At 49.6% G+C, this 23,732-nt stretch overlaps 1 protein-coding gene across 1 annotated transcript in view; it reads right to left on the bottom strand.

The window, feature by feature from the left end:
- Nucleotides 1-23,732, bottom strand: part of LOC123766173 (zinc finger SWIM domain-containing protein 5) — a 255,535-nt gene that overhangs the window by 38,804 nt on the left and 192,999 nt on the right. Inside the window, exon 2 of the mRNA XM_045755106.2 lies at nucleotides 4,907-5,123. Within this exon, the coding sequence (XP_045611062.1) occupies nucleotides 4,907-5,123 (217 nt within the window). The remainder of the gene's footprint in view (nucleotides 1-4,906; nucleotides 5,124-23,732) is intronic.

Below are 23,732 nucleotides of genomic sequence, written 5' to 3'. Positions count from 1 at the left end.
TATATATATATATATATATATATATATATATATATATATATATATATATATATATATATATATATATAAATAAGAGAGAGAGAGAGAGAGAGAGAGAGAGAGAGAGAGAGAGAGAAGAGTGAGAGAAAGAGCGAGAAAGTGAAAGAAAGAGCGAGAAAGAGCGAGAGAGAGAGAGAAAGAGCGAGAGAGAGCACACACACTCTTAAGAACAGGAAGTGGTAGAAGGGTAAAATAAATCAATAGAAGAGACAGGGGAAGCGGCCTCGATTAAGCTACCCGAGTGACCTTTGACCTGGAAACCTTCAAGCCGGCGTCAGCTGTTTCTGTTTTGGTCATGATATTACGTCACAACATTCCCCCCCCCCTCCCCCTAGATCTCCCCCACTCCACAACCCCCCCTCCCCCCTAGATCTCCCCCAGCACCCGCACACTCCGCCCTCCACCTCACAAGTCCACACCGCTCCACACACACACACACACACCATCTCTTCACCTCTTATCATTCCTTAAATTCCATCCACACACTGCCGCCTCACCCCATGCCAACTATCCCCTGGTGTCCTCCCATCCCCCCGTCTCACAACCCTAGAGGATAGAAGGAACAAAGGGATATGACCACCACATACAAGATAACGAGGGAAATAAAGTGGACAAGTGAACGCCGGACCAGAGGACACAAGTGGAAGCCGGGAAAGCAAATGAGCCGAAGGAATGTAAGGAAGTACTCGTCCACTTATCAACAAGTGGAATACACGGAATGAAGTAATAGAAGCCACCTCCATCCACACCTTTTGGCACGATTCGAACACTAGAATAGTTAGGTTGTAATGCAACAGGTCTAACGAGGCTAGTAGGCGGGGCGGATAGAGAGTTAAACCTCATTTCTCAGTAGATACTGTTAGGTAAACACTCTTAGGTAAGTGCAAGCACACCCCCTCCCCCGCATTTACTCGCCTAGTTGTGCTTGCGGAGGTTGAGCTTCGGCTCTTTGGCCCCGCCTCTCAACTGTCAATCTACTGGTGTACAGATGTGCATGTGCACGCCCCCCGCCCCCCCCTCCGGCCTGTATATGCATTACATAAACTTATTATTTGGTTGTTGCAATAACATTAAGATAACATTAACTGCGCTGTTTAATTACACTTCCTCGTTTCCTAGTATTGCATTAACTGTGATGTAACCTTCGATATCAATCGCGGCCACTAGTGATATCACACCCATGTCTGTACTAACTGTTATCGCGTACCATCTACTCTTCACCCGGGAGTGTTATCTCTACCTTTATCATAATCACTTATTGTGTTATCGTTAATATCATCATCACACGTTTTGTTTCTTATATTCTCGAAGTTATTATTAGTTATCTTGAGTCACCTTCATGTTATCTTGAGTCACCTTCATGTTATCTTGAGTCACCTTCATGTTATCTTGAGTCACCTTCATGTTATCTTGAGTCACCATGTTATCTTGAGTCACCTTCAAGCTATCCAAAGTATTATATGACCATAAGATACGAACACAGCAGAGTAGGCCTGCTGGGTAGGCCTGCAGGGTAGGCCAGCAGGGTAGGCCTGCAGGGTAGGCCAGCAGGGTAGGCCTGCAAGGTAGGCCTGTAGGCCGTCACTCCCTCAAAATCAGTCCGCGCCATGTACTAGTCTTGAGGATAGAGCCTAAGCTACTCTATCCTTTAGAGGTGTATCTTATTGTGTCAACAGAGGTACTCGATTGATTGATAAAGATTAAGCCACCCAAGAGGTGGCACGGGCATGAATAGCCCGTAAGTGGTACAATTTTTTTTTCTCGGTATTCTGAGGTTGCATTTAACCATCAAGCTGTTATCGCGGGGGGACCCAGAGGTACTCGAACCTGTATACCTTAAGGAGGCGGCGTGACTAGCTTCCTGACAGTTTCCTCCACTCCGTCTTCAACAACCAGGAGGGTCACCTCAATGTCTTCAAGTCTGTATCTCGAGATGTTGAATAATATTTAATGTTAAATGAGTAGCGAGGCTACATAGCACTGTATTCATCACTGGCATCATGTCTATTGTCACCATCATGTTATCTTGAGTCCCCTTCAAGCTATCCTAAGTGGCTAATGTGACAGTGGCTATTGACAGTGGCTAAGTGACAGTGGCTAAGTGACAGTGGCTAATGACAGTGCAGCCACTGTCATTAGCCACTGTCTGTCTGTTTCAGACCACTGGTTATGGTGGTGTGGCACTGGTGGTGTGGCACTGGTGGTGTGACACTGGTGGTGTGACACTGGTGGTGTGACACTGGTGGTGTGGCACTGGTGGTGTGACACTGGTGGTGTGACACTGGTGGTGTGACACTGGTGGTGTGACACTGGTGGTGTGACACTGGTGGTGTGACACTGGTGGTGGTGTGGCACTGGTGGTGGTGTGGCACTGGCACCACACCTCGGCCACCATGCAACGAACCAGAAGCAAGAAAAGCCACAATAAAGACATAATTAAGGACAGACGTGGAGGAGAGACGAAGCAAAGGAGTCACACAATATGAATGGCGCCGGCGCCACCTCTTCCTCCCCAGAGGGCGTGACGCTATTCAAGAACAACGTCAATTCAACGTTGAACCAACGTCGTCAACCGTTGATTACGTACAGCCTGGACGTATCAACGTCCAGGTTCAATGACATATTCAACGTCCAACGGTATTACTGCCAACAAGTCCAACTGTCCAACAAGGTAGTACTACCCCTACAACTACTGTTATGACTCCCGCTTCGTCATGGGAGGCACTTTAGCACCGACTAATGATCAATTGATCAATAATCAATAAATTGATAATTGATCAATTCTGTGGATATTCAATTTATATCGACAGGGACCACGTCTGTCCCTGTCGATATAAATTGTTCAATTGCTCAATATGATCAATAAAAGACTCAATTGCTCTCCGTCAGACTGTAAACTATGGGAGCGACTATGCGGACCTCTACCTACAGATCTGTAACTAAACACTCAAATGGACTAAAATCTTGATCTTAGTAAAGCTTACTGTGTCTGTTCTTAGCCATCGTCTTAGCTTAGCTTAGCGATCTTAGCTTAGCCATAGCTAAGAGTATTCGTCGCCAAGAGGCCGTGTCACAGACCGAGCCGCGGGTACATTGATCCTTGAAACCATGACAAGGTTACCCCTTTCTTAACGTTATTAAAATTTCCTTGCCAGACCGTCCCCATCACTTCTCAACCACAAAGCCCTCTGAGGCATTAACCATAACAACCAAGTACACAATAAAATAACACTAAGAACCACATTAAGGTCACACAAGGCAGAGAAGACCACTCACGAAACATTCTCCTCAAGAGAAAATCTTTCGAGCAGGACCGGGGTATCGAACCCGGCGTCCTGGGTGACCCCAGACATTCCTGCTCCAATGATTTCCTCATAGATATATCAGGATATAGCATTGTCCAGAAGGTCTATGGTTGCAACCCGTTCTCGCACTTGCTTATAGTCAATATTGGCTTATTTAATAAGTGCATATGTGACATACTAATTGATTGTAAATATTTTAGTTTACCTTGAAAAGCTTCATAGAAAACACCAACCTCACCTAACCTTCTTAGTATGTTAAGATAAGCATCTCATTGCTTCTTATTTACAATTATTACTTAACCTATCAACGGTATAGGAAGACAAGAGGAAGGAGGCTTGGATGTGTTCAGCTGACGCCACAGGCATGCCCCCTAGTGTAGTCGTCTTCCCTCCCATTTACCCACTAGTAAATTAAGTAATATTGTTACGTCCTACCTGCCGTGGCTGTGAAGGTCTGTCTAGTATACTGGCTCCTTTAATAGGCCAAAACTGCCTAATGTTTCAGGTGGCAGAGATACAGACGAGGCCGCCATCAGTATGGGAACAAGTGACGGGAGTGCCAGAAGCAGCCCAACACAGTAATGTTTCAGGTGGCAGAGATACAGACGAGGCCGCCATCAGTATGGGAACAAGTGACGGGAGTGCCAGCAGCAGCCCAACACAGTAATGTTTCAGGTGGCAGAGATACAGACGAGGCCGCCATCAGTATGGGAACAAGTGACGGGAGTGCCAGCAGCAGCCCAACACAGTACTCGAAAAACAGTAAGAGGAAATACACAAAGACATGATGACCAAGGACGAGTGAGAGACAAGACAGGGACGTGGACAACATGGAGGCCGAGCGGACGGCACGCTGGACTTGTGATCCTGTGGTCCCGGGTTCGATCCCGGGCGCCGGCGAGAAACAATGGGCAGAGTTTCTTTCACCCTATGCTCCTGTTACCTAGCAGTAAAATAGGTACCTGAGTGTTAGTCAGCTGTCACGGGCTGCTTCCTGGGTGGGTGGAGGCCTGGTCGAGGACCGGGCCGCGGGGACACTAAAGCCCCGAAATCATCTCCAGATAACCTCCAGAGGCGACAGAAAAGCGTAACAACCCCCCCCCCACCCCCCGTGGCAAGACGGGAAGCAATACTTCTTGTTTAGTGTTGGGCTTAAGGCCTACCAGCCTGTGGAGGGGGTTATTAAGGCCACCACAACTGCCTATTCACCAACCACCAAGCACACTTTAGCCCCCTGAACACAGCTCACCATTAAAATAAACCTCAGTGTACATACACCTCAGCGTACTACACCTCTCAGTGTACATACACCTCAGCGTACTACACCTCTCAGTGTACATGTTAGGAGCAATATGCTTACCATGAGTACACTATGTACTCTCACTATACACTTTTCTCTACCCTCTCTACACTCATTCCAAGACGGAATATAATATACCCTTGGTTATGCCTAATCAGCTGGACCGCTATGCCCACACGCAAGCTACAAGCACCAACAGTCTGGTTGATAAGGCCGCGATGAAGAGTCTGCACAGTTAATCAGTGAGAAAGGCATTTCTTACCTGTCGAAAGATATGGAGACTTGGCACTTTTGTGGGGCCGTGGAGGTGGATGAGGTGGTGTTGGTGGTAGTGGTGGTGGTAGTGGTGGAGGTGGTGGTGGAGGTGGTGGTGGAGTCGACGGCCGTGGTGGTGGTAGTGGTGGTGGCGGCGGCGGCGGCAGCGGCGAGGGGCCCCACGGAGCTTCGAGTACACATGACCGTCCCAGAGAGATGGAAACCTGCCGGAGGAGGGAGGAGAGGTTAGGCACGGGCGACGTGACACCAGGAGGATGATAACTAGGCTTGGTGCCGTCTGAAGGAGGAACAGGGAGGCTGCCGTTTGGCAGAGCATGGAGTATGGAGTGAGGGAGGAAGGGGAACAGGGCCATGACATCTCCACAGTCCTCTGGAGCAGGACACTACTCAAGGAAGCTCAAAACAGTATCTAGCAGATGACCCAACACCCGCTGATTATTGATATGTCAATAACCAGGGCGCCACACGTCTCTCGTAAGAATTAACATCGAGTCTCGGGCCTAGGTATTAAAAATAATTTTGAATGAACTGCAATCAACACCATCGTCAAAGTAAATAGCTAGGAACATTGGAGGATTGATCTCTACCAATTAAACAAGTCGAGCATCCAACGACTAGGTGTTACGGTAGAGTTCAATCCCCCTATTATCCAGGCGGATGAAGCAGCCACTGTCTAGTGCCCCACGAAGGGCTTGCGAGAGTGGTGCTTCGTTGTAACTGGTCTGGTCCGCCCTGGTGAGGCGCGCCGGTGCTGCGTCGCCCCTTACTAGGACCACCACCACACCGTGGCGGAGGGAAGCATGCGTGCTGGCCACCTCGGCGAGACCACACTCAAGTGGCAGGGAAACCTGTCTGGTTTCATTGTGTTAGCGAGGTATAGGGGGATCGAGGAGGGTCTAGGAGGGTCGGGGAAGGGGGTAGGGGGGTCGGGGAAGGGGGTAGGGGGGTCGGGGAAGGGGGTAGGGGGGTCTAGGAGGGTCGGGGGGGGGGGGTCTAGGAGGGGCGGGGAGTCGGGGGCGGGGGGTCTAGGAGGGTCGGGGAGGGGGGTAGGGGGGTCTAGGAGGGTCGGGGGGGGGGGGGGTCTAGGAGGGTCGGGGAGTCGGGGGCGGGGGGGTCTAGGAGGGTCTAGGGTGGCAATACTTCATGTACACACTTCCCCTTGAGTGATGTCTAGCACAGCGGCCCGGGCGGCCATGTCACCACCAGGTCACCAACTGATTCATACGTCCGGCTGCGAGCAACCACGTTTAACAGCCTGGTTGACCAGTCCAGCAACCCGGAGGCCTGGCCAGAGACCGGGCCGCAGGGAAGTTGAGCCCCGTGATTGGGGAAAAATGCATGCATTATCAACAAGCAGCAACAACTTAGGCCGAAGACGCTGCTAAACACGGCTGGCAGGCCTCGTCCTCACTATCTGCGCTTTTAACAAAAGTTCGTATCATGGAATATTTTATTTACAAGTTAAAGAGCAAACTTCTTAATCAACTACAGTAATCAACGTCTTTACTGGGAGTCGGAATAGACGATCTCTGGCTTGTCGTACGAGTGCCCTGTGCAACCCTTCATGAAAGTGTATCAGCCACACACTACACCCAACCACACTCTAGAAACACACACAGGCAACGCTGGCCGGGCACTTTACTCCAATACACTTTACCAAACCTGTTCAAGAAGGGCTGGGTGTACGCTCTGCAGGGAGGGATACCTACAGGTATTCCTCCAAGGAGTGCCGGACCAACCGGGCTGTGGTGGGTATGTGGGCCTGCGGGCCGCTCCAAGCAACAGCCTAGTGGACTAAACTCTCACAAGTCAGGGGAGTAGAAGAACTCCCAGAACCCCATCAACCAGGTATCAACCAGGTGTGTGTTTACAGAGTATGGGGGGGGGGGGGGGGGGTGTGCAACACCTGCAGCAGAGAGAGTGTTGCGGTGCAGGTTGGGGTCAGGTAGGGTCGAGGGGTCAGCGAGTCATGGGCCCACTTTACCCCCTCCCCCCCCCCCCCAGCCTGGCGTCGTAGCGCTGCCTCTCGTCCCGGCGAAAGTTGTACCGTCTCGTCATTGATACTTCACGTTCTCAGTTTGCTAAGGCAGCGACGTACCGTACCTGCAGCTGAGCCTCTGTACCGCACCTGCGGCGTACCAAGTCTAGGACGTCGCCTCTGCACCGTCGCCTGCACCGTACTATGCACATCGAGTACCTATGTACCGCGTACCTTTGTAGCACAACCTGGTTACTGGTTTTGTGCGGCAATGGGTATGTACCGCCCCTCGGGCGTCTGTGGTAACGGTGTCACCTGTCTTGTGTACCCCCAGTGGAAGTACCCCAGTGGAGGTACCCCAGTGGAAGTACTTAACACTGACAACGGGGAAGTGAAGTCTAAGTTTTAGTGAGTGAGTTTCATGCCTCGCACGCTGGCCTTATAGTACTCCGTTGCTTTACAATGTAACTAAGGTATTCTCGAGTGCTTATTCTTTGTCGAGTCTGGCCTCAAGAGCTGTGTGTGGAAGTGGCTTCCACCCCCGTACAGGGCGCCACAGGACTCTTGAGTCTATGTACTATGTAAGACACTGTGTACCGTGTCTTACGCTCTCTCTTCCACTGCTCTTTCTGCCGTGTCTAATACCTTACTGGTGTCACAGTGTCCATAAAGATCTAATTCAAAATTTCCCTTGTAATAGCCACCTGTAAATTGTAAATAGATCTATAGAAAATGTTCAACAGAAGGACGGATATTGTGTAAATAATAAAGTCCAGTAACTGCTATTGCTATAACGCTAAATACTATTGCTAACGACCACTAACTACTGTCACTAACAACCGTAAATTCAGCATACAAACTCGGGCTGTTAAACTAATGACATCGAATCACACGAATCATTACTGGTATTTTGCGCTTGTGAACTACCAATCGTGAAATTTAGAGGGCAGTTCTCCCCTGGCAACGACCCTACAGCAAGGGCCTGCTTGCTGGGGGTCGTTAATACTTGCTGGGGAGGAGGGGGGGGGGGAAGGGGACAATGAAAGGTGGAACTTTGCAAGATGGAGACGCCTGGATGAGGCTTATACAACAGCCTGAGCATGTTGGGGGGATCTGACGCCCGCATGTACGCCCGCACAACACACACACACGAACGTTCCCATGTTACACATAATGTAATCCTTCCAGCCGTGTGAGTCTGTCATCTGTCAACTACATTCTCCTAACAAGCCACCTTCCATCTCCTTCTCTTCAACCTATTCTCTGAATGTACGACCTCCTCCTCGTGCCCAGTCCACTCCCCCGTCCATCATAATCCCCCTCCACTCACTCCGTACTTGTGAAGTTGGACAGAACTGCTGGCCACTGGAGGGTGCGTCCCCACACGCCTACAGCGCCGGGGATAGTAGATGGGTGTAGATTCTGTCTCCGTGTAGGACTTCCTGCTTGAAGGGGTTCTGGGAGTTCTTCTACTCCCAAGCCCGGCCTGAGGCCAGGCTCGATTTGAGAGAGATTGGTCCAACGGGCTGCCCCCCCCCCCCCCACCCACCCACCCCGCTCCCCCATGGGAAACAAATTCCCGATTTCAGACTTGAAATCGGGAAAATCATTACATGAAAATCGAAGGGGGTCGCTATAGATGCCTTTTTTTTTAAGGGTGACACTAGGGCCCATGTGTCACCTTAGAAAATTGGGCGAGGCTTGACGTTAGTGTTCGGCGTCGGACCCTACACACACACACACACTCTCACCTTTTTTTACAGATATAGATCATAATATTCCAGAGGATGGGAAATAGAGCCCACCTGTTAGTGAGAATCGGGGAAGGTCCCAAGGATAGAGAAAAAAGCGGGGGAGGGGGGGGGTTAGATGGAGGAGAGGGGGTAGGGGAAGTGGGGGGGGGGCAGGAAATGGCAGAATTGGGATTATCAGAAAGATCTTCAGCACAAAAGTGATATCCGGACAGAGAACAGCACACCCACACCCATTACAGTCCTCTCACTTGGGCTACGGCCCTCCAGATCCACTTCTCTCACCACATACACGTTCAGCGGGGCACCAGTGTCCCCGAGGCCCGGTTTCTGGTGCAGGCATCCGATTTGAGATCTAACAGTTATGCCCTTTATATCTATACGTCGAAGGCGGGGTTGGAAAATCCTTGGACTTAATGTTGACAGAATTTTACAAATCATTCTCGGACAGGTTTGTGCAACATGATTTGCAATCGTACTTCTTGGCACGATCTTGAATATTTTTATTAGATCGTGTTAATGCCGTCCATCGCTAGTTTCATGGAGCAATTTACATTAACCCCCCCCTGCAAGAACCTTTCAGTCACAACTGTAAGAAAAGTGACAGGTTGGATAACAAGAACTTTTCACTCAAGAGATGCTATACCGATGATGATAATTTTCAAGACGCTAGTGTTCTCTAGAGTGGAGTACTGCTGCACAATGACAGCCCCTTTCATAGCTGGGTATATTGCTGACCTGGAGAGCGTGCAGAGATCCGTTACTGCTAGAATCCACTCAGTAAAGAATCTAAATTATTGGGACCGATTAAAATACTTAAATCTGTATTCTCTAGAGCGCAGACGGATAGAGAACAGAATAGAATAACAATAGAATAACAGTGCAGAATACCCCCATTTACAAGCAGAGGTGCAACAGGTACTCTGAGAGAACTCTATCAACATCAGAGGCCCGAGACTGTTCAACACGCTTCCACTACACATAAGGGACATAACTGGCCGACCCCTCCACAGTGTTCAACAGAGAACTCGATAAGGATACCTGATCAACCAGGCTGTAAAACAGCCGCGTCCAACAGCCTGGTTGACCAGACCATCAATTTAATTTGATGACACACTCACGCGGCCTGGGTCAGAGACCAGGCCGCGGAGACATTGATCCCCGTAATCAACGCAATGTAAGGCATTCAGAGGACAGTTTACTCAAATTCAACCACCACCATTCCCAATCATGACAAACCCCATGGCTTGAGCCGCCATACTTGCCCTTCCTCACCCTACTAACCATCGCCACTTGCTCTAAACATTCCAGGAGAGAGAGTATGGGAAGAGAGCCTTCAGAACCTCGCCCTAAGGGAACCATAGGAACGGCAGATCACTGGTCGGGTGTCGGTGGAGTCGGACGTGTCGGCGGGCAGCGGCAGCCGCCGCTCCGAACAATGCCTCGTTTTTCACTCCACCGACGAACCCTGAATCCTGCGATAGCCGCCTTGATAACGTGTGATAACAGCGCCCAGACAGGTCGATGAGGGTGTTGGAGGGACGGCAGCGGGGAGGAGGTTGGGGTTGGGAGGGGGGTATTTGGAGAACTGTTGTGATGAACGGAACAGCAGAGACGGAATGGGAGGGAAAGCAGGGATGGAATGGGAGAAACAGCAGGGAGCGAATGAGTGAATGCATGGGATAATGATGAGTGCTGGAGGGGAGAGAGAAAAGGAGAGGTGGGGGCAAGGGCAAGAGGGGAGGGGGCAAGAAGTGGCGGGGGGGGGGGGCAAGAGGTAGGGGGTGGGGGCAACCAGAGGTAACGTAGAGCAACTAATGTTTCCGCTTGAAGGAGTGGAATCAAAGGGGAGTTTTTCATAAGGTAATCCTCACCCTCACCTCACTGCTGCTGCTGGTGCTGCTGGCATAGTTTCTTCTCCTCCCACAGCTGCTCCAAAAGTCTGCTGCACACCCTTATTACCGATTTCATGAATACTGCTCGTTCCTGCTGCGTCTGCTAACCTGCTGGTGCCTAGAACACCTGCAGCGGTGTTCCTGCAGTTTCCCACACACACACCTGGCTGACCCACACCCGGTTGCCCCACACCTGGCCGACCCACACCCGGCCGACCCACCACCACACTGCTGCTGCTGCTCCTACCATTTCTGTGAACTGTATACACCTTTTTAGCATAAGTTCCCATAGTGCGTGAATACAGCATTAGTTCCCCTTCAGAAGGTCCAGGAATTAACACCCCCGCGGCTGGCTCACCCCACACGACTCATGGGTCTACACTCCCCATCACCCTCCACACCCACACTCTCTACACCCACACCCACACCCTCCTCAGTCTTGTATATGCTAGAGATGCGACACACGGTACCCGCCCCTCTCATTCCTCCACCTTATTCACCCATTACTCCAGCACACCCTGTACTATACACCCTCTCACACCCTCACCGCCTCATATCTTTAGAAAAGAAGAAAAGGGGGGGGGGGATAAAATATTTAAAAAGTCAAACTTTCATTAACATCTTTTAAACGGAGCGGCCATTTTCTTGTGCCGAAGAAGCCAAGGGAATAATAGTAATAGGTGGTCGTTGGGGGGGTGGGGAAGGGGGGCTTTTATTTCGGTTTTATTCAGTCCTTTTGTCGTAAGTCATTACCTGCATCTCCTCGTCGCTCTCTGCAAGAACCACAGTCGACCTCTTCTGCAAGTCATCGGCCGATATCGTCCTTGGATATCTTCTTACTGGATATCTTACTATCTTACTGGATATCTTCTTACTGGATATCTTACTATCTTACTGGATATCTTCTTACTGGATATCTTACTATCTTACTGGATATCTTCTTACTGGATATCTTACTATCTTACTGGATATCTTCTTACTGGATATCTTACTATCTTACTGGATATCTTCTTACTGGATATCTTCTTACTGGATATCTTCTTACTGGATATCTTACTATCTTACTGGATATCTTCTTACTGGATATCTTCTTACTGGATATCTTCTTACTGGATATCTTCTTACTGGATATCTTCTTACTGGATATCTTACTATCTTACTGGATATCTTCTTCCCTGGAGACGTCGCGCGGGTCTGGCGGAGGATCCTGGCCCAACGGCGACGTCGCTCTCTCACCGGTCGCTCGACGACACCTATCATGTTTTGGCGGGAAATTGGTGTTATCTTGTTTTTTTTCGATTACGACGCCTTAAGTGACATTTCTCAGCGAACGAACATTTCTGTGCCTTGAGAGGTTTGCGGTAATTAGTGGCGTTGACTTTTATTTTTCAGTCGTCTGGCCCTGATTTTGGTCTGAAAACAAAGTAATAGGACCAAAAAATCTGTAATTTCGCGCGAAAGACTTTAGAAGCTTTTGGCAGTGGTGAAAATTCAGTTATGGAAATGTTAACGACGCCAAGTATAAAGTTTGGCCGTGGAGTTACCACAAGTGAGGGAGATGGTTAGACCTGGAGCAGAGCACCAGACACTGGTGGAGGGGGATATGGGAGGTGGGGGATGGTGGGGAGGACATGGACACTCACCAATACTGAATGGTGACCAATACTCAGGACGAATAAAGAACAATTTTCGTGAGTGAGTGAGTGAGAGTGAGAGTGAGAGAGAGATTAGTGAGAGTGAGAGTGAGAGAGAGAGAGAGAGAGAGGAGAGAGAGAGAGAGAGAGAGAGAGAGAGAGAGAGAGAGAGAGAGAGAGAGAGAGAGAGAGAGAGAGAGAGAGAGAGAGAGAGAGAGAGAGAGGGGGGGAGGGAGGGGGGGGGAGGGTGGGAGGGGGGTGTGAGGAGGGGGGAAGTGAGTCACAAATATATAAATTACTTGCTACTGTATTAATACTGTATTTCTTTTTGTTTGCCGTGCAGAACTACGGCACCAGGACACGCACACCCCCCTGCCAGGCGCCCGCCCACGCCCCATCCACATATCTGACCACGGCTAACATGCTTATCCTGACTGATCCTGGTCTCTGTCGTTATCATCCTAGTGTCCAGCTGAGCCCTCAGGCCGGGCTCGGGGAGTAGAATTTCGAAACCCTCTCTAGATATCCAGGTATACCAAGGAACCAGGTATCAACTAGGTATGCTCCAGGTATCATTCTCATCCACCCGTCAACCCCATATAGCTGCCTTTTCCCCCCTTACCTGTCAACCCTCCGTCAACACCAGACACTTCCCCCCCCCCGCCAACACTTTACCCGCTGCCCGCCTGACGTATTGACCGCCTCCCCGGCTGCTAACCTGCAAGGGAAGGATTACAAGTGGATTTCCTCTGGTCGACTTCGAGAATTTGTCTACTCTTGCACAAACGGTTCAGTTCAGGCAGTGTATCGGGAAGTTGCTGTACGCACTTAGTTGTGCTGGCGGGGGGTTGAGCTTCGGCTCTTTGGTCCCGCCTCTCAACTGTCAGCTGGGTGGACAAATTCTGCACATTTCAATCATTCGTTGCATGAGCGATATAAAGAAATAAAAAGCGAGAGAGAGAGAGAGAACTTATAAAAGTTCATTATAAAATGTGTAAAAAGTTCACTAAGAAGTAACTATAATCAACCAGGAAGAGCTTTTACATGAAGTATCTTCAACTAGGAGAAAACTGCCAACATTTTTAAAGAAGGAATTTGAGACGATCCTTCAAACTCTTCTGGGTCGGTCGGGTACTAATACCCCCCCCCCCCCATAGAGTTTATAAGCTGCAAACTCCAACAGTTTGGCTGATCATGCCGGTTATCAGGCTCCCTGTTTAAGTGTCCTTGGAATCACCGTGCATTAAGCAAGAAGCGTAGTACCAGCCGTCTCCACGGGTGTAACCACCTCGTTCCCCCAGGTGAACAAGCCCTGCCCCCCCCCCCCCCGTGGTGAAAAACTGACCTGGCTCCCAGGTACAAAATTCATCTTTCCCTCCCACGTGGAGTCCCAGGTGAAGTGGTGACATTCACTCCCATCACCACCTAACTTCCATGGAGTGTCGAGGTAGCCTAAGTTACTGTATCCTTTTGCGACACTTTGACACTATGTTACACCACATTCATCCACTCCAAACATCTACCACCTCATCTACAATCTACCACAGGCTGCTCATGCCTCTGCCACCTCTTGCGGTGGCTTTTGATGATTGATCATCATCAATCAATCAATCTATCCTTTTGAGATGTATCTTATTGTCTCAATAAACGTATTTGATCTAACTTCCTGGTTGATACCTGGTTGATGGGGTTCTGGGAGTTCTTCTACTTCCCAAGCCCGGCCCGAGGCCAGGCTCGACTTGTGAGAGTTTGGTCCACCAGGCTGTTGCTTGGAGCGGCCCGCAGGCCCACATACCCACCACAGCCCGGTTGGTCCGGCACTCCTTGGAGGAATAAATCTAGTTTCCTCTTGAAAATGTCCACGGTTGTTCCGGCAATATTTCTTATGCTTGCTGGGAGGACGTTGAACAACCGCGGACCTCTGATGTTTATACAGTGTTCTCTGATTGTGCCTATGGCACCTCTGCTCTTCATTGGTTCTATTCTACATTTTCTTCCATGTCGTTCACTCCAGTACGTTGTTATTTTACTGTGTAGATTTGGTACTTGGCCCTCCAGTATCTTCCAGGTGTATATTATTTGATATCTCTCTCGTCTTCTTTCTAGTGAGTACATTTGGAGGGCTTTGAGACGATCCCAATAATTTAGGTGCTTTATCGCGTCTATGCGTGCCGTATATGTTCTCTGTATTCCCTCCATTTCAGCAATCTCTCCTGCTTTGAAGGGGGAAGTGAGTACTGAGCAGTACTCAAGACGGGACAACACAAGTGCCTTGAAGAGTACAACCATTGTGATGGGATCCCTGGATTTGAAAGTTCTCCTCTACATCAATCCTCAAATCCTAAAGAATTTGTACCATGCGAAATCTGGACTTTACATGTTGACCAGACCACACACTAGAAGGTGAAGGGACGACGACGACGTTTCGGTCCGTCCTGGACCATTCTCAAGTCGATTGTCGAATGATCGACTTGAGAATGGTCCAGGACGGACCGAAACGTCGTCGTCCCTTCACCTTCTAGTGTGTGTGGTCTGGTCAACATAATTTAGCCACGTTATTGTGACTCATCGCCTGCATCTGGATGTTACATCTGTCCTGTTTTGTCCACCGACTCAGTTACAGTTAACACAGTTACCGCCCCGCTCCTGTGCCAGGTAAGTCCACTACGGGCTCACCATAGCCCGTGCTACTTGGAACTTTTTGTTCGCAGTAGCTGACTCTATACTGACTCTAGGTATCCTCAGCACTGAAGACACACACACACACTAACTTCAGTCTGCCTCTGCGGCCACAGAACAACACACTTCGCACTGGGAAAAATACCTCATTGACCTAAAATATGAAAAAATTAATATTACAAATGGCGCTGAAAAAATGTATAAATTTTAAATGCACAAAGAGCCCGGCGAGGGACGTGTAATGGTGGGATATGAATACTAATGAGGACGTCCTTTGAATATTTATACGCAAGTGATGACATCGGTACGGCACTCCGCCTCCACTACCACCACTACTACCACCACTATCACCACTACCACAACCCTGCTGCATGGACCTCCAGCATCCTTCTCCTCTCCTATACGAGCATCACCAGTACCTCCTGACCGCCACTAACCCTACCAGCATCATACAACCACAACCACCACCACAAAACCCATCCCAACTACCACAACCCCAAACGCAACAACTGTCATCATCAACACGTTTACCACAACTACCTTTACCATTTTAATCACAACTTCATAACTACCACCATTTCCGCCGTAACAATTGTGCGATGAACACACCAAATGTGCACCGTTTGGGGTGACACTGTAATGGTGAAACATTGTTCACCATGTATGGTGAACTAGCTCGTCCTCTCCAGCGTTCACAACATCATTAAATTGATGTACTGTATTGCCCGAACCTAACCTAACAGAGGTCTTGCGAATAGAAAACGGAACATCGCGTCAATTTGCGAGCCGCTATGATTTTTAGTTCCTTAATTTTTGGTCTTGGGAGAGTGATACGTCAAGATGTTGGTCGGTGAGTAGTGAACTCAACACTTGACCTGTCCTTACTCAGCTCCTTGCTTACTCACCCATCACTACCAGTGGCCTCACCCACTCACCCATCCCTACCAGTACCCCCCCCCCACTCACCCATCACTACCCATTCCCCCCCACTCACCCCCCACTACCAGTACCCCCCCCACTCACCCATCCCTACCAGTACCCCCCCCCCCCCACTCACCCCCCCTACCAGTACCCCCCCCACTCACCCCCCACTACCAGTACCCCCCCCCCCCCAGTATCCTCCCACACCCACGCCCCTCCTCCAACACTTCACACACACTTTACAATCCTCAACAACTTCCTTTCCGGCTTAAATGCCTCCATTCCGCCCCCCCCCCTGCCCCCCGCAGGTCCCGAACACCCTCCCAACACTCCACTGGACCCCCCTCCCCTCCCCCCCCACACACAACAAAAAAACAGGGATCCCACACACCCCTCCTCCACCACCACCCTACAGCTGCCACCGATTAGACAAAGGTTTACGACACCTGCTCCGTCAGTTGATCAGCTGACCGCCGCAACCCCCCCCCCCAACAACCACCTACCTTTTCCGCTCGGGGACACCCGCCGGCGTCCCGCCCACCTTACTTCCGCCGCCCGCCCGTTCATCTCCATCTAGCCAGCAAGGAAGAGGCAGGGGACCCCGCCCCACGCTGCACCTGTGTCGCTTCCTCCGTCTCCCTGCATGACGCCCGCCCCCTCCCCTACACCCTCACCACACACACTCCACACAGGTGACACCACCACCATGCACCCACATACACCCACACTACATGGGCTCATCCACTACAGCCTGGTTCATCCGCACCTTTCTTGCAAGAACTTATCTAAGTGCCTCTTGAACAGCTGAGGACCTCTGATGTCCAGACAGTGTTCTCTGATTGTGAATCAGAGGAACATAGGTGCTCCTCTGGCACCTCTACTCTTCACTGGTTCTATTCTGCATTTCCTTCCATATGTTTTGCTCCAATATGTTGTTATTCTACTGTGCAAATTTGGGACCTGGCTCTCCAGTATCTTCCCATGTATATATTATTTGATACCTCTCTCGTCTCCTTTCCAAAGAGTACATTTTGAGAGCATTTAAACGGTCCCAATAATTTAGATGTTTTATCGTGTCTATGCGTGCCGTATATGTTTTCTGTATTCCCTCTAATTTAGAGATTCTCTCCTGCTCTGATCGGGAAAGAGTAAGTACTGAGCAGTACTCAAGACAGGGACAGCACAAGTGATTTAAATAGTATTAGCACTGCTGTGGGATCTCTGGATTTGAACGTTCTCATAATCCATTCTATCATTTTCATGGCCGCCGCCGCTATATTTGCTCGGTTATGTTTACTAAATGCGAAGTCGTCAGACATCATAATTCTCAGATCTTTTACATGTTGCTTTCCTTCTATGAGTAGGTCTGTGTCCTGTTCACTGTGTTTCGTTTAACCTCGTGTCCACCATACCTCAGTACCTGGAACTTGTCACCGTTAAACATCATGTTATTTTCAGCTGCCCTCGAATACTTTATGTCTGTCTGTCTGTCTGGTTTTTCAGTGTCTTCTACAGTGGCAATTTTCATGTTGATCTTTGTATCACCTGCAAAGGATGACACGAAGCTGTGACTAGTATTTTTTACACCACACACTACATGGACCACACCCCAGGGCCACACCCCAGGGTCACATCACAGGGCCACACCCCAGGGCCACACCCCAGGGCCACATCACAGGGCCATACCCCAGGGCCACACCCCAGGGCCACACCACAGGGCCACACCCCCAGGGCCACACCCCAGGGCCACATCACAAGGCCATACCACCCCAGGGCCACATCACAGGGCCACATCACAGGGCCACACCACAGGGCCACACCCCAGGGCCACATCACAAGGCCATACCACCACAGGGCCACACCCCAGGGCCACATCACAGGGCCACACCCCAGGGCCACATCACAGGGCCACTCCACAGGGCCACTCCACAGGGCCACACCCCAGGGCCACTCCACAGGGCCACATCACAAGGCCATACCACCACAGGGCCACACCCCAGGGCCACATCACAGGGCCACACCCCAGGGCCACATCACAGGGCCACTCCACAGGGCCACATCACAAGGCCATACCACCACAGGGCCACACCCCAGGGCCACATCACAGGGCCACACCCCAGGGCCACATCACAGGGCCACTCCACAGGGCCACTCCACAGGGCCACACCCCAGGGCCACTCCACAGGGCCACCAACAACCTCAAGTGAGGAACCATTCCCACTTTCTGGTCTGACTAGTTAAATCATTTATCCAGTGTGAATGATGCCTCGATACCTCTCAACACTTTCCCTCACCATACACCCCTACCAAGATGGCCGCCATACACTACTACCAAGATGGCCGCCATACACTCCTACTAAGATGGCCGCCATACACTCCTACCAAGATGGCCGCCATACACCCCTACCAAGATGGCCGCCATACACCCCTACCAAGATGGCCGCCATACACTCCTACCAAGATGGCCGCCATACACTCCTACCAAGATGGCCGCCATACACTCCTACTAAGATGGCCGCCATACACTCCTACCAAGATGGCCGCCATACACTCCTACCAAGATGGCCGCCATACACTCCTACCAAGATGGCCGCCATACACTCCTACCAAGATGGCCGCCATACACCCCTACCAAGATGGCCGCCATACACTCCTACCAAGATGGCCGCCATACACTCCTACCAAGATGGCCGCCATACACCCCTACCAAGATGGCCGCCATACACCCCTACCAAGATGGCCGCCATACACTCCTACCAAGATGGCCGCCATACACCCCTACCAAGATGCCGCCATACACTCCTACCAAGATGGCCGCCATACACTCCTACCAAGATGGCCGCCATACACTCCTACCAAGATGGCCGCCATACACCCCTACCAAGATGGCCGCCATACACTCCTACTAAGATGGCCGCCATACACTCCTACCAAGATGGCCGCCATACACTCCTACCAAGATGGCCGCCATACACCCCTACCAAGATGGCCGCCATACACTCCTACCAAGATGGCCGCCATACACTCCTACCAGATGGCCGCCATACACCCCTACCAAGATGGCCGCCATACACTCCTACCAAGATGGCCGCCATACACTCCTACCAAGATGGCCGCCATACACCCCTACCAGATGGCCGCCATACACTCCTACCAAGATGGCCGCCATACACCCCTACCAAGATGGCCGCCATACACCCCCCATACATCAACCTGCCCCAAGATAATAAAACTATTTCAAAATTTTGCTCGGTAATAATCACATTTTTTTAAGCGGTCTTAACCCCTTATTTTGTGTGAATAAGTGCGCTATGTATGGGAGGGGCGGGTATAGGCGCGGGACCTCCCATACCACTGAGATAAGGGGAAGGGATGGAGTTTTTTTATATATTGTCTCAAAGGACAAGTCTATTGGAGAGCGTCACTCGTCCTGTGAGTGGACAAGCCGCCACGGCAGAATAAACAACACTCCCCAATTGGAAGAAAACCCGCTAGGTAGTACATCCTTACTTTCCTCACCGCCCCCCCCCTTCTCCTATCTCACTACAGATGTATCATCTGTATCTGTCTGTCTCACATCTGTCTCTAGTACCCGTCATTCCCCCCCCCCCCACCATCTCTCACCAACATTCCCCATTTATGACACGCAAACATCTGTCTGTTAGCCTAGTTAGCGTGGACAGTTCCCACTAACATTCTAACAACCCTTCCCCCCCCCGTTCCTGGCTCCAAGTATCAACTAAGTATCAAATAAGGGGGCCACGTAGCCTGGTGGATAGCGCGCAGGATTCGTAATTCTGTGGCGCGGGTTCGATTCCCGCACGAGGCAGAAACAAATGGGCAAAGTTTCTTTCACCCTGAATGCCCCTGTTACCTAGCAGTAAATAGGTACCTGGGAGTTAGTCAGCTGTCACGGGCTGCTTCCTGGGGGTGGAGGCCTGGTCGAGGACCGGGCCGCGGGGACACTAAAAAGCCCCGAAATCATCTCAAGATAATCCTCAAGATAACTAACAACCTCCAAATTAACAACGTTTAATGGGCTGCTCATATTACCAACGGGCATCGATTGACAATATTTTTTCTATTTCGTTATCACCATTCTCGAATTAATTGTAGCTGAGAAGGTCTCCGCTTCATGGGGAGCCGAGGCTGGCGCGCGCGCACCGTGCAGGAGAAACAGCTCTGAAGCGCCCGAAAGGAACCATCGTACCAGTCCAAACTAAGCCCTATTGATCTGCCATTCGATATGCAGAGAGCGGGAGTGCGAGCCCAGGCACTAAGGTCGTCCAGCTCCTGGGTTACCCTCGAGTTCCTCGACCTTATGGGCCTCGGCGGTGTCACGTGTCCTCCATGGCTCAAATTCGAACTTAAGGCCAAGTTTACTTTTCCCATCGTAAAGTTACACACGCGCGTGTGCGCGCGCGCACGCACATACTGATTGCGCGTGCGCGCACAGACAAACACACGCACGGGCAAAGGCAAACAGGCGCTGGCAAACACACACAAACACGCGTGCCAGACCCCATGAGAAGTAAGGTCTGTGATAGGGGTACGGAGCCCCGCCACTCCCACCACACACACACACCATTTACACTACCAGCCATTTATACTGACAAACATTTACACTGTGGCAACGTTTACACCAGCCAGTGTTTCCAGCCAGAGTGTCTCTCTCTCCTCACTCTCTACCACCACAATATTTAAGCTGAGGCACCAGTTACAATATTATATATATATATATGGCTTGCTAGAAGGCTTGCATACAATGGAAGATTCACAGTGATGTTTATGCCAGAGGACCCGCGTGTCGGGGGTGCTGGCCACACACACTTAACCAAGCTAACATCTTGCGAGTACTCAACCACTTCCACTCTGCCACGGAACACTGCAGCAGCAGGAGACTGTAGGCAGGGGGTTACCTCTATAGGACGGCTCGGTGTATGTCGCGTGTGTCACTTGAAGACGTGGGGAGTTGTTCTACTTGGGGAGTACAAGAACTCCCAGAACCCCATCAAGCAGGCATCACAACATACACAACATAATTGTAATTATGTTGTTGTTTAAAAGTACAGTTGCCAGCCCCTTCCCTCTCGGGGTCCTTGTTCACTCTCCAAGATTCGTCTAAGACACACTACCGTCTCTCACTCCCGTAACGGAACTGTTGTGGTTTGCTTAAGAGTAGATCTTTCCAAGATGTCTCCCGCCACGGCCAGCAGCAGTTACACACCATAATACATGTATACCAGGGGATACCTCCGGGTAGACTTGAGGGCCCACACTGTATACCAACCATCCTCCTGGTGAGGCACTAATGTGTAGATTGATGAAGATTAAGCCACCCAACAGGTGGCACGGGCATGAATAGCCCGTAATCACGATTGTACAAAAAGGGGGGTAGAAAGAGCCTAAGCTACTCTATCCCTTTGAGATGTATTTCTTTCTTATCTCAATAAACATACTTGAACTTGAATTGTACAAAAGTCAACGTTATGAACAAATATATAAATAAGAACTTGGTACTATTCTTTTTATACGATCTGGAAAAAAACTAAAATTATACTGAAAAATTCCTAGTCTTGGTATAGCACATATATGTACTATATTAGGCCTCAGATAGCGTGTATATTTGGGTTTTGTTTAACATACATATAAAAACTTTTCCGGTTTGTCCAAATCGAACAGTACATAAGTCTACTTTCTATTGGCCCATCTCGTCCATATTTGTTCGATCGACAAAATTGTTATTACATGTACTCTCATGTTAGGATGATAGGCTGTTGTGTACACACTGAAGGAATACTTGTACACAGCTGCTTCCTCCCACATTAAATCCCTCCCACGTTACCTTCCTCTCCGCCCCTCCCCCTCCCCCACGCTGCCCTAACAAATCCCAGGAAACACGCCAAATCCGCGATAATCCCAGTTAAATTCCCACAAATCCTTGCAAAACTCACAAACAAATTCCTCTTAGAATGATTGTTCCTCATCCAAACCTAAGTGAGCTCGGCCCAAGAGCTAAAGCAAGGGGTTTACAGCCACTCTGAACCTGTGAGACATAGAACACACACACACACACACACACACACACACACACACACACACACACACACACACACACACACACACACTCACTCACTCACTCACTCACTCACTCACTCACACACACACACACACACACACACACACACACACACACACACACACACACACACACACACACACACACACACACACACACACACACACACACACGTACGAACGGGAATCGATAAAATTGATAGGGAAGAATTCCTGAGACCTGGAACAAGAGGTCTTAGACTTCAACTAACTAAACAAAACTGCCGAAGGAATATAAACAAATCACTTTTGCAAACAGAGTGGTAGACGGTTGGAACAAGCTAGTCGAAATGGTGGTGGAGGCCAAAACCGTCAGTTGCTTCAAGTGTTATGCGACAAAGAGTACTGGGAAGACGGGACACCACGAGCGTAGTCTACTTTCAAGTGTGGTCTAGAGCAGACACTTGCGAGATACTGTACCGACGCTCAACTCACACCAAAGTATCACCTGTGTACTTCTGTATATTCGACCATATATATATAGTATCTATATAGTACTATATAGTATCTATATAGTACTATATAGTATCTATATAGTATATATATAGTACTATATATATAGAATATATATATAGTATCTTAGTGTCTGTGTTTATTGTCACCATAATTTACGTAACAATAGAACCGTTACATTGGTAGATCCTGTAACTACACTCAGGTAATTACACACACAACAGCTAGAGCTCGATCCTGCAGGCATAAAATAAATTAAAATTAAATATTTACGGTTGTTAAACCCGTAAATATTATTAGATTAATATGAATTAGGTTAGGCGTCGACATACGTCAGGCTGCGAGCAGCCGCGTCTAACAGCCTGGTTGATAAGTCGAGCAACCAGGAGGCCTGGTCGATGACCGGGCCGCGGGGACACTAAGCCCCGGAAGCACCTCAAGGTAACCTCAACGTAGGCTGTGTTGGGCTCCGTTGGGTTAAACTCAGGATAGTTTGAGACAGACTAGGTTAGGATGGCTAACGCTTACAATGTTTTAACATCCACTGTGGAACAGTCGTGTACGCCTCTACGTACGCACGTAAGGAGGTAGCACGAATTTTAACAAATAATGAAACTCAATACAATGCAATGTTAAATTCGAGATCTAAAGACTAAAGACACACATTAATTTCTATCAGACAATCACAGCCTCGGAACTGAACGTGATACCTGGGATTATAGTGTAGCTGAAGGAAGTTCAGGGAGTTCCTCCACACCCCAAGCCGGCCCGGGGAAAGGCTCGACTAGCGATAACTTGATCCAACAGACTATTATGTTGTCAAATTGAGGAAGTTCTTCAGCAGAAGAGTGGTCACGTGAAGAGGAGCAGACGAGGGAGAGCTTTATGCTCTCTAACACATACTCAATGTATGTTAATCTTTCTTTGTTATCTTTCTCAACAAGAAAGCGCAAATGTATATATGTAAATATATTAAAAACCGTATGACCATAAAATTAATACTGTTTACAGGGCGGGGGCTACATGTGGGATCACCTCTTCCCTACATGCACATGCACACACACACCCGCGTACATGCACACACACTCACGCACGCCCACACAACAAACGCAAACGCATACACAGTTTCAAATGTAAACATGATCAAGCCCAATAGGCTCAGGAACCTGTACAACAGTTGACAGACAGTTGAGAGACGAGACCAAACAGCCGAAACTCAACCCCCGCAAGCACAACTAGTAGAAACAAACACACACACACCGTGGTAGACGGTTGGAACAAGTTAGGTGAGAAGATAGTGGAGGCCAAGACCGTCAGTAGTTTCAAAGCGTTATATGACAAAGAGTGCCAGGAAGACGGGACACCACGAGCGTAACTACACTTA

The sequence above is a fragment of the Procambarus clarkii genome, chromosome 9 (assembly GCF_040958095.1).
Source record: "Procambarus clarkii isolate CNS0578487 chromosome 9, FALCON_Pclarkii_2.0, whole genome shotgun sequence".
Taxonomy (NCBI): Eukaryota; Metazoa; Arthropoda; class Malacostraca; order Decapoda; family Cambaridae; genus Procambarus; species Procambarus clarkii.
This window is presented reverse-complemented; position numbering and strand designations above follow the sequence as displayed.